Source organism: Anopheles coustani, chromosome 2 (genome assembly GCF_943734705.1).
Source record: "Anopheles coustani chromosome 2, idAnoCousDA_361_x.2, whole genome shotgun sequence".
Taxonomy (NCBI): Eukaryota; Metazoa; Arthropoda; class Insecta; order Diptera; family Culicidae; genus Anopheles; species Anopheles coustani.
The window spans coordinates 91,297,153-91,309,915 of record NC_071289.1 but is presented as its reverse complement, the minus strand read 5'-3'; the positions used below and the strand labels follow the sequence as shown (position 1 = coordinate 91,309,915).

The following is a 12,763-nucleotide window of genomic DNA, read 5'->3' as shown; positions in this document are numbered from 1 at the left end:
GTGCCGGTGGAAAACGGACGGCACTCTATTTGGCATGTGGCTTCGCAGAAATTGGAGCAAAGTTCAACACGTTACCCGAGGCGCCGCCACGATGGCCGACATTCGTCGTAAACATTCCCACACTCCGCCTCACGTCTGTAAACACTCTTAGTCCCCCCCCCCCCCCCCTCCCCACCTCCCCCAGCCACGCCATGGGCCTTCTGCTGAGTGATGGCGTCGGCCGTTTTATGGATCAAAGCGCTTCGCTTGCGGATCCGGCAGCATTAGCGCACGGATGACATTTAAAACTGGAACGCAAAACCCCCCCTCCCTCCCCCCTACCGTGCTGCCTCGTTTCCTGTTTCGAACTGTTGCGTTGGAAATTTATGGAAACAATTTCGATGGACGTGCTGCTGAGCAGAGACCACTCTCATCATCACTCTCCTCCCTCCCCAAAAGGGTCCCAAGGGCACGGAACCAAGCCAACAAGTGCTGGTCTCCGTACGGGTGTGTGTGTGTGTGTCGCACCCCTAAAGGGCGTCGGAAAAGTGGGGCATACACAAAAAAAAACCCCCCGGCCGTAACGAAATCGTCGCCAAACTTTTGCCTTGAGGTGGGTCATCTCGGTGGCAGGTGGGGGCGGGGGCAAGGGCGGGTTAACGGGATGGGATGAAGTGAACTGACACTCAGCGTAATTTAATCTCACATTTGGGCACCGGAGCTGGCGGGCCATTTTATGTGCGATACGCGATGATGATGTCGATGAGAGAGCGAGCATCGGATGATGTAAGCCATAACCGATCGATGTTGACACGCGGGTGCTACGGGATGGGGGGAAGGGGGGCGAAGGGGTGGGAGAATCCTATTTCCATTCCGTCAAATGGTTTCGACATCCTCTTGGCATCGTGTACTGGCTCATCCGGTGCTGTTAGATTCCCTTTTCCGTGGTTTAAGGTCAAGCAACGAAAATATAATTGTGTCTTGTATGGAACGAATTTTCCTTCAAAATACTGGACTTAAAAAAAAATACGCCCACGAAAGAAAAACAATTACTTAAACTTAAAGTTCACATATCTATCAAGTAAAATAAACCATTCAGTTTTAAAAGCGGACTATTCTACGATAGGAAAATTTGTTTCAATGGAGACGCCTGGTGTTTCACAATTTTCTAGTATTTTAAGTTGTCCGTATCACTAATGAAAAACATTCCTTCATCCTGTTTCAGTTCAACAAGTAACTAAATCTTTATCACTGTCAACTAAGTAGCCTTTCGCAAGAAAATAGACGTTTTAGACAAACGCCTCAAACTTTCCACGCAGAGCGTCATCCCAAAACGCCAACCTAATAAGCAATCAAGCTTCATGAGAAGGAGGTTAACATTTTTCTTTCCCTTCGGTTGCAAATGACCAACCACTTGACGAGGGTTAGCAGGATTATTATTATTTTCCTAACCGGTTCGCTTCTATTTAGCTTCAGCAGGAGACGGCACTTCAAATTAGCAATCGCTTCCTCCGGTAGCGAAGCTCGGGAAATATACTCGAACTGGCGTGCCGATTCGTCCCCTGGTCCTCCCCCTCCCCCCATCCCTGGGTGGTGTGTCGAGTGACCATTAGTCATCCGCTCCGGTGTGTCAAAGGCTACGACCGAACGAACCTCTGCCTCCGAAAGGCCAACAACAGCAGCGAGTTCGACATCCTCCTCCTTCGAGCGACGTCAATGATGTCGCCAGACCGTCCGCCGATGGGGGCCATTTTATGCTAATGATCGCAGCGAACCTTTCGGGTAGCTCCAGAGCACCGATTCCCCATAAATAGAGCCCCCTCCGGCGAGTCGCGGGGGTCGGCAGTAGAAGTTTGTTTGCATTTGCTTAAGCAAACACTTAGTTCGCTAATCGTTCGACTACATATTCCTGTCGCAAAAGCACTTGAACCGCGTTTGTGGGTGTGGGTGTGGGTGTGTGTTTGGCCAGGCTATTGGTCGTGGGCGCATGTGGCGCAACAGGGCGCCCGCCCCTCGACCGACGAAGCGCCGTTTCAAGAGGAAAGCAAATAGACCAACGGAGAGGGAAATGCAGTTTATGTGGTCCATTTTCACTTGAGGTGCGCGCTTCCGGCCGACACACACCGCTACCGAGGCAAATAGTTCGTTTTCCTTTTCTGAACATCCGTCTTTTGTTGCCTGTACACAGAAAAAAAAACCTTTATAAATAGAGCCATATATCAGCGCAGGTTGTACAACAATAATGTAACAGCTGCTAGAAATTGTTGCATCGATTCGGGGAAAGTGGATCCAAGAGGGGATAGAGGACGACATAAAGCGAGGGCAAACCGTGATCGTATCCGCATTGTTTCCGTTTCGTTTCGGGGAAACAAATTCGTTCGCTTTTTCCTCTGGCTAAAAAGTGGATTTGCTCATTGAAAAACGTAATTTTTCCCCACCCGGTTTTTCTTCATGCACTTACGGTACACGCAAGCAAATGGGAACGATGTGATTTTTCCTGCCCTCTTCCGTTCCTCCGGCTCGTGGCACGTACACGTTAAAATATTGCTAAAAATATAATAGTACACACGGGACGAACACCCGGACCCGAAGCTGCTGGCTGAAGGCTACGCGAAACCAAATTCCGTGTGTCCCGGCGTGTCACACTCAGCTGTTTTGCGTCGGTTGGTTTAATTTGTATTTTTGTACAGAAACAAGCCGCTTCTTGCCACGTTTTACACCGTTTTCCCATCATCGTGTGGGGTTTTTTTTTTTGCTAAATACCTGCAGCGTGCTGGACGACGTATGGAACGATATTCGATCAGCTATGGACGGGACTAAGGTAAGTTAGGCAAACAATGTTCTAGACGCCCACCATGGTCACATTTTTTTTTACGAAACATCAGCGAATTTGTTTACGAACACAATAACGGGGCGAAGGTATGAAACATAACCTCAGCAAGTTACGATATTGCACATAAATAGATATTAGTCATGGGCGAAAGAAAATGTAGTTATGTCGGGGTGAGGTGTAGACATTTTAAAATTGCTATTAAAAAATAACTAATAGGAAACGTACTTCTATTGATAAAGATTTGAAATTATGTCTCGAATAATACACATTAAAAGTGTAATTATTCAACCTTGATGTTTTAAAAAATTAGGATAAATAAACAGGACAAACAGTTGTTTACCAGAACAGGAAACATCCTTTTACTAAATCATGGAGCAAACTGCCGCAAGGATTCGCCCCTTAGCGGAGTACTTGAACCATAACCAGGTGTGGCTGACGGCATAAAACCTGATGCTTCTACCCTTTCCATGCCGCTGGCGATCGACGTTCGCCTTCGCGGGCTAAAAATGAGAAAACTAGGCTGCGAACATAAGCGTGGAATGAAATTAAGGCCCGTCCTCAGTTTCAGCTCCCGCCCCTGGTTTGATATGGTTGCATTTGCATTTTGCATCGCATCGTTTTCCCGCACCAAGCCTGGCCCCTCCTGGACGATCCTGGAACATTCTCCGGCGAGCATTGAGAAGCCGTGAAAAGGCTTGCTCTTTCCGACCCGCTGTTTCGGATTCTTGCTCACGCCTTTAACCTCCTAAGGAAGGAACACCCCCCCCTGAGAGTGAGTGAGAAGGCAGGCCCGGGTACGGGTAGGCAAGGAGCTCCGAATGCATTTTCTCATGCCCGACCACAAAAAACGCACCACTTGTCTATTTTCCCGTTCGTTTTCTTTTAGCTTTTTTTTTTTCAACGCCAGTATGATAGAAAAAGCTCTGGAAAAATCACTTCCCGATTCGTCCTTGGCAAACGAGGGAAGCTAATGGGATGTTCGTCGAGGGAGGAGGTGTAGGGGGGTGGTTGTTATATCATGCCTTCTTCGTGATTGCAATGAGTATTTCCCCTGTCTTCCACCCTCAGTAACAAGACCCGCTTTCGTTCCATCCACCCGAAACCCAGCGGGAAACCCGGTCGGGTCGATGAAAGGAGCGCGTTTTCATGGCGTGCCACGGCTGGAAAATGGATTGTGCGGGGGGTAGGAGAGTTTTTGTCTTCAACTCCATTCCACTAATGTGTCCGCGTTTTGTCCGGGAGTTGGTTGTTTTGGGGGGGGACTGGGACTGGCATCCTTTTATTTCATTTCTTTGTCGCTTATCCCTCTGTGGTGCCATGGAGGATTTTTGTTCATTCCGTTTCGGATTGCGGGACAAAGAGGGGTGGAGTGGTGGGAAAAAGGGATACACATTCCTAAAAAGAATGTCAACTGGGTCGCCGATACTGATTGTAGCACGATTTCGGTCGGGTTCGGGATTGGATATCTATGTTCCATTTTTCATTCCTTATCCCTTTTCCAAACAAAATGCAAACGTAGCACATATTGTGGTGATCGTAAGGGAAACTATTTAATCCATTTCGAGATAGGGCGAGACTCTAAAACGAGTTGGCAGAGGAAAAACCACCTTGCAAAATTGCTTGAAAACGCTGAACGATGTAATTCCACCATTGGAGGCCCCCCTTTTGGTAGGGATTTTCCGAAGGAGGACACTTACGCACAGCCAACCTCATCATAAATCACACTCCGGGAGTGAGCGCATAATTAAAATCACTGAGGTTACGCCAAATGCCCACAAAGAGCCCCAGACGACGACAGGGAAACCTATTCGATTGAGCGGTCATATGAAATTGACCACCTTTCGACCACAACAACCCAAGTCCGAGAGCTGGAAAACAAATCATGCAACAGCAATTATCATTGAGGTGGTCACCACGAGTTTTCCCGAGACTCTCTAAAATTGCATCTGCTCTGCTGCTCGCCTGCATCGTTTGCAAGGGAACCGGAAGGACCGAAACCACTTCGTTAAATAATTGGGTAAACCAACTAACTACCCACACACGTACGTCGTGCGGCATCCTCTTTTAAGTCGCCATCTCGAAAGTTCTCGACAACGTTTCCCGGTTGCCCTTATGTTGCCGACCTCGAGCGGCCTTTGGAGCATTTTTCCCAACGTCATTCCTGCACGAAAACTGAAAGCGAAATTCAACTCCTTGCTCGCCCGTTTGTGTTGGATGGAATTAACTAAACCAAATTAATATTCCTCACGCGCTTCCTCGAGCATCGCTCACTCAATCATGTTGCATTTTTTTTGTTTGGCTCTTTTTGTCCTTCTCTGGTTTTGATTATGCATAAGCCAGGCTAACAAGACTTTCGTTAGTCTGTGCATAATCCTCAGTCTGGAGTTGGAGTGGAATGGGGAGCTCCGTCTAAAACACAAACTTCAACGCACAAAACGGAACCCCCCGTATGGGATCGGTTATTTAATTGTAGCTTTAGGGCGAAACACAGATCCAATCCGCAAATCCGATGGAGTTGGATTGAAATTGGGGAAAATTGCACCCAGCGTAGAGAACATGCTTGGCACGTAACCCGAGGCATCGTACAACAACTGAAAGGTTCTTTCCCGAACTCGCTCCTGAAGTAAACGCACTCATAAAATATTACACTATCCACCCCTTCGGAGCACTTTCCCCACTTGCGCCCTTCACTCTGGCACGACCACCCCAATTAAATTCAAACACACAACAGCCGACTCTCCCCCTCCCTCCTTCTTGCTCGTCGGGCGGCAATCCTTTGTGTTGTTGTGTTTGATTTTCTTCTCTTCGCTTTTCCAGTTAGCTTCTTCTTGCACAACACTTTGTCACTTGGCAATTTTGCCATTGCGCTCGAACTCACTGGACTCGCTTCAAGCTCGATATGTGTATTTTATTTTCCACCAATTTTCCACACTTCACTCCTTTTTTTCCACCCACCCCACGTAAGGACCCTCCACTTTCTCTGCTGAGTATTTCTTTCCCTCACTTGACTTGCTCCCTTTCGCCGTTGTGGGTCAACGCTCACCACAACGCACTACGGCTGGGGTTGACGGGTTCGGGCAGACAACCACACACGGAACACACAACACGACACACGACGCCGGAACACCGCGATATGGACGGCACGAGCGGCCGCTGTTTACTGACCGGAATATATGCCCAACGGTTGGAAAAACTACATCCAACCGCCCGATCGACCGAACACGGCCGGGATGATGGCTCGGTACCGCGCTGCGTGTGTGTGTGCGTGCGACAAATGGCGACGGCCACCCACCGTCTGCGATGGTAGTAGTGGTGGTGGTTAGCGTGTTGCCCACCGGGAAGCGATGTTGGTATGTTTTGCATGGATCCGCCGTACGGATACGGTTTGGCATCGTGCTGAAGTGGTCGTACACCGACACAAACACACACACACGAACACAGAGCCGCCGCCGCTTGGTGGCCAAACACATTTCCCTCCACGCCGAGCATCACACAGAGGAGGCATGCGCAAACGTACACACCACCTTTTCCCGACGGGGTGTGCATTGTCAGTTTGGAAGGAAAAACCCTCTTGGGAGGAAACTAAAACAGACCGGGTGTGCGAAAGGGATTCGAGCCGGCAGCCAGCTCGCGTCCTCCCCCCCCCCCCCCTCCCCCCAGCATTCCCGAAACGTCAAACCCCTCCCGGCGAGCCTCCTTGGCTTCCGACGTTCTGCTGGGAATTCGGTATTTTGTCATGCATGTAAAATATGAAGCAAACCGGATGACGGTAAGGAATTTTTATGTTTCTTCGTTTATGTGTGTGTGTGTGTGTATCAAGAAACAGATAGATGCATCACCATTCACCCGCGAGCTATTGTCTCCAACAAGCATGGAGTGGAACTTGACTTTAATATTTGCATGATGAGAACGGTAAGTAGAATTAATAAACCAACAACCCAATGAAAATTTAATTATGAAAGCAACGTAAAATTCCATTGCGTTCAATGGTTATACACATTACCGATCCAACTTTTAGAGCCCATCCAAACCAGCACGCACATCGATACGATACGCTTATCTCACTCTACACCTGCAAACTCCCCCGAGAGGCGTGCGGTTCTTCTGCAAGGCAAACAGAAGGAAAAAAAAACCAGGAAACAAAATACTGCAGTATTAGATTACCCACGCTGTCCCATTGAATTATTGGCTCCGTGACGCGACTGTCTACCGGCTTCCAGGCAGTCCGAGATATCGTTATCGGTGGACTGCAACTACTTCATATTCCAGCGAATTTTCTTATCACCACAACACGATCGAGCGAGGTGGCAAGGTGAAGGACGGTTCCATAACATCATTGGTCAATGAAAGCGTGTTAAAGGTGACAGAACTGGAGGAATTTTAATGTTTTGCACCCTTTAAAGCAACATCCTTTTTATGGAAGCACATTCAGCTTTGGCATAAATTATTTTCACGGTCGGTTTTTTCTCCAACACAATTTTTTCCACACAACAAAAGGAAAAAACCCCAAGATTCTCATTCCAAATTGGGACATTCGAAATACATGATCCCTTAGCGTCGGGTCGTGCCAGAAAAGGGTGGTTTTTCGATTTTTATTTTACCGACGAAAATTATTTTAAGCGCCAATCTTTTTGCCCGTCTGCGGCAAAGTGTTCACATAAAGGGAAAGGATTATGTGTGCTGTCTTTCCCGGAATCATATTTTTATTATACTCACCCTCTCCCCACTCCACCCCCGGACGATTAGAGACCTTCATCCATATCTAATGCTGCACGAAATTTGATAAAATATCGCCGACGGTTTCCCCGATGCTGCTCGACCCATTGCTCGACCGGCGGCAAACAAAACTTCTGCCAACCGGCTGCGCATAAATAAAGTAAACATTTACATTTCTCCGCTGCGCCAGCGAGGCGTGAAGGCGTGAAGGAACGGTGTACGTCCCCCTTCGCCATTGATGCCTAAGCGGTATGTGTGGAAATCAATGAATTTTGCGGATTACCATCATCGCATCTCTCGTGTTCCCGGTCGTTTCCTGTCCAATAATCCCCCTTTGATCATGTTTACGATTGCAATAAATTCGTTCATCATCATGCTCTCCGTGCGGAAATGATGTCCCCTGATGATCGTGGAAGATGGTTTCGTCGTTTTCAGTACGTCTTTGCGACCGAAAGCTTCTCCTATGTTACATAGATGCAAAAGAAAACGAAGGGTTTCGAAGAGGAAAGTTGCAATGAATGTTTTTAGTTCTAAATAATTGAAGACGATTTCCAAACATCACTGAAATATTTCAAAAACCCGGCGTTTCCTCAGAATCTTCTCAAAAAAACAAAACTCATAACTCATACGTTGCAATACGAAAAAGAAACACCAGTTCAACATTGTATTAAACAATAGGTAACGTGTGTTTGTGGTAGCTATTTTATCACCCGGCGAGTCCATGTCTCCATGGGGTGTAAAAATCCAAACAAAAGAGCGCCAATCGAACCTTCCGACCAAGCGAAACTCCGAGTGCATGAACGGTACATATTTACTCGCGGCCAGAGATGATTAAGCCACAGTATCTATAACCGTGACAGACGTTTCGATACCGTGCCACTGTGGGGAGGGGCACACACAATCGGCCCGTGTGGTCCGATAAGGGAGGGCAATAGATAACGTCACCGTTTAATGAGCTTGTTGAATGTTATCGTAAAGCAAACTCGCTGGAGAGATCGGGAGAAGAAAGTGTATTAAGTAAGTTAAGGGCGGCTCGCTGTGCCACCGGTTTTTGCAGAGATTTCGTTGACATTTTTATTCGGATTCGTTCTTGTTTTAAACAAGAAAGTAATACTACTACTTGCTCGTGTATATTGAAATACACCATTTGGGCCTCTCCTTGGCGTTAAGCAACAAAAATGCATGCAAAGATGCATTTGTGTCCTGCATTTGCACCAACACCGAAAACACTTTGCATACACACACACCCCGGTATGAATTCTTCCCACCAACACGCAGGCAAGTACGACAAACACATCGCCAACTTTGTGCAAGCAAAACGACAATCACGGATCCGCGGCTTCGGGTCCATCGTTTCGGAACCGTGAAACGCGAACCCTCGGGAAAACTTCTTCCATTGCACAACCACAACGTAACGTGGGGAAAAGCAAAGACAGCAGACACCAAATCCAACGAAGCTCCAGTAAAGCTTCCAGGAAACGGTGTAGGTCAGTAAGGTCAGCAGAAATCAAACGGTCCAAGGGTGGGGTTGGTTTCGATGGTTTGTAGCACCATCGCATTTCTTTGCCTCGAAATACATGCAGATTATGGTTGATTCATCGTCTGCATTCTATCTTGTACGGGTGGGTAGGAAGCCCGCAAGCATAAGAGAGGGCCGCTAGAAAACCCAGTTTGAAATAGGAGCTTGCGATGGAGGTTAGGATTGGAGGTGATCGGAATTTAACGATACACGCGCTACGTCTCGACGCCCGGAATGGAGGCGCCTGGTGCCGGATGAACATTTGCCTCCAATATGGGTGTGTATGTGTGCGTGTGTGTGTGCCGGTAAAACGACACCCGGATCGAGAGCACGGACAGACATCGCTCACGGCATCCAAATGGGGTTGTTCTTGGAACACCAGAAATACGAACCGTGCGCGCTGGGAAGACTTATATAAATGAACGGTTCGTGTTAAGGATCATCGTAACAGACGTCGTATGAGCAAGTACCGTACGGACGGAATGGGATTTAGGGTGGTGTTATAGGAAAACGTGAAACTCGTGGATTCACTGGAAGTCGCACCTTTTGTACCGGTAGGTTGCTGCCAAAAGCTATCACCTCGGGATCATCGTGACTTAGTCGATCGGGTCTCGTTAGTATTTATTGCACAGCCACAGAAGTCAGTGAATGTTTGAATTTACGATTCCTTTTAGACAGGATTGTTATCTGAAACCATTTTTAGCGCAACGAAAAACTGGTCTTTCACTCACTCGTTGATTTAATTTAGTGCTTAAAATTTCACTAAAGAAGTTCTCTTACCGTCAAATAAAAATACTTATTTGATGATTTACCAAACGCATAATTTTTCTTTGAAGCAGGATAAATATCCAAGCGGAAAATTGCGAAGATGCTAACCAACTCGCTCCTTTTTGTTGTGAGGAGTTTTTCGCATTCTGCCGGATAAAGAATGTTATATCGCAAGCAACACATGTTTATGCTCCTTACATCCCTTTTGCAACGCCATGCCAAACATGTTCCCTATTCCAAAAGTAAATATAAATACGGTGGAAATATGCTTTGCAGTCGAAAAGCGTTCTTTTTCAAAAGAGTACTGCTTTACAAGGGTATAAAATGTTCCGTTCCGATAAGGAATTGTAATAGTGTTATTGACCGTGGTTTAGAGAAAAAGAAACTGCACTTGGCACTTACCTTGATTCATGTTGGCACTGGCGTTAGCGGCCACGTTCGCGAAATGCTGCTGCAGCTGCTGCTGAAGCGCCTGATGCGTGCCGAGCTGGGCGTGCACCAGCGACGGCGGCGGTGGCTGTCCGATCTGGTGCGCCGACTGCGAATGACCCAGCCCGGACACTACACTTCCCGGGCCCTGTCCGCCTCCCGGCCCGCCGGCGCCCGATGCACCACCACCACCAGCACCACTTAAACTAGCACTTCCGGTCAAAATGCTGGCCAACGCACTGCCAGCCGTACTGCCGCCGATCATGTTCGCACCGATTACACCCGCGCCCGGCCCACCACCACCACCGCCGATGCCCGGCGGTCCCCCGCTGCCCCCTATCTGGCCGGGAGCGGCGCCGCCACTCCCGAGGATGGCCGACAGGTTGAAGGAGCCAACGGGTGTGCCACCGCCTCCGCCGAGGCTGCCGATCTGCTGGGCCGATTGCGATGAAGGCACATTGTTGTTCGTTATGCTATTACTATTTGGTGCGGCGGTGGAGGATGCGAGATTTGGCAGGACGGCACCGTTCGTTCCGTTCATTGTGTTGTAGAACGTGACCTGCTCCTCGTCTGCAATACGGTGTCGTGGGAAAGTGGGAAGAGAGAGGAAAGAGCAAAAACAATGATAAATTAATACGCAATGCAACGGTGGGTGCCGTTTAGTTTCTCGCAGAAAGGGATAAACGATCCCTGTGGGTGGATTATATGTGATTTCATTTATTAATTAAAACTGTCTACGAACCGATACACAATCCACGCTGGAAAAATCACATCGAAGGTTCACAAATTAGTACTCAGTGTAAGCATTTAGTTTGTTAATTTATCAACCGAGCTTTGTGCAAAGGATAACCTTCTGAAAGTACTATTCTTACGGAGACAAGTAACGTTGCAGTCAAATTTATGTTTTAAAACGAAAGGGGAGATAAAGAAGTATTTTATACACGTCACACTTAAAAACCATGAAGTTTAAACGGCAGATTCAATACAATTTCACAAAAATGCAGCGCACCCTATTGCATGCTAGGGTAACCAATGTTTAGCGGCATCATAGATGGCTCTGGTGTGCTACGCAACAGTACAGGTTTGTGTATTAGCTAAGGTAGTTCAGCTTTGCTTTGGCTACCGTGTTTTAAAAGCCGCCTGTCTATACCTCGGCCAGTCTGGTATATTTTTCTGCAGCAATCTTAGTAAACGGCTTTGAACGGAAAGCCGAAAATTTGAATATTCATTAGTTTTTCGATTTAAAAAAAGAATTGTCCAGTGAAATTACCAGAGAAATGGTTAATTGTGGAGTGTATCTAGGCTATTTACTCTCAGAAGTGACTATTGTGCGATACAGCTAGTAATCGACTTTGAAATTCATTTGAATTCAATAAAAAAGTTAGTATGGTAATACTGTCTAATTCTGACATCGATGCATTTAAATTAAATGTAAGAAAAACCTAACACATCATGCAGTCCTTTCTTTGGGAAAATTAAAAACAAATTGAGAACACAGAACACAGAGCACATAGTGGGTAGGAATGCACTATATACAAATTTAACTAAACTTTTCCTCAGACTTGTATAAACTTAATCTTCATGCCTTATGACGTGCGTTGAAACTATTTACATTCACAACAAACTGCCCGAATATAAAACTACGACAAGTCTCGTTGCAAAACAACAGTGTGAGAGGAAACAAAGAGAAAGGAGGCCAACACACCCGTAGACGGTAAGAGCAGGCCTTAAATTTAATAACACCTCCCATACGCCTATGCGATTTTGAGCGAGCCAAGAAACTGGGGCCCCCCTCAACCAAACCAGGCGCGAGATGAAGAACAAAACAAAATACAATATTGCAATCCGAAAGACAAGGTTGGGTAGTACAACAACAACAACAAAAAAACTCAACCAAACAAATGACACATTTCTAATGTTTAGAGCGTGATCGAGTACCCATATTTGCAAGTTAAGGTGAACCAGCAACACAGAAACAAAGCAATTACAGAAAATGTAAATAAACGTGAGTGGGGAAATATTCTTTGGAAGAAAAATATGAACATATGAGTCGTAATAGTTACACCGGATGTACATGCATCAAATAATGAAAACGAAATGTAACTGCAGCTGAAACTGCATGAATTGATATAAACAACGCATTTAGACTAAAATGGCAACACAACATCATCATGTAGAAAGATTTTTGGCAGCGGAAAGAAAAGCAAAGAAATGGGAAAGGAAGCAAATCCACGCACACCCAACATACACTGCCTCGGAGCAGGAAGCAACAAGAGTGGATGGTGGAGCAGAAAACACACATAGTATGGTGGGCAGCACACCACTTACTTGGACTCCGATAGTGCAGCGACGTCGGTGGTGGCGGTGGCGGTGGCTGATGGTGGAACGTTTGCAATTGCCTATGAGATGAGGTGGACCACGTTACCGATTCCGTGGGACTGATGCAAATGGCTTCGGTGTGGCGTGATTGATAGGTGTTTGTTTGGTTCAGTGTTAGAGGTGGTTGATGGTTAGGGGAG

General features: G+C 46.8%; 1 protein-coding gene across 1 annotated transcript in view; it reads right to left on the bottom strand.

Annotated features, from left to right (window-relative positions):
* LOC131265781 (AT-rich interactive domain-containing protein 1B-like) overlaps nucleotides 1–12,763 on the bottom strand; it is an 85,036-nt gene that overhangs the window by 60,296 nt on the left and 11,977 nt on the right. Inside the window, exons 4-5 of the mRNA XM_058268091.1 lie at nucleotides 12,573–12,695; nucleotides 10,218–10,814 (exon numbers count right to left, since the gene is read on the bottom strand). Coding sequence (XP_058124074.1) covers nucleotides 10,218–10,814; nucleotides 12,573–12,695 — 720 coding nt within the window. The remainder of the gene's footprint in view (nucleotides 1–10,217; nucleotides 10,815–12,572; nucleotides 12,696–12,763) is intronic.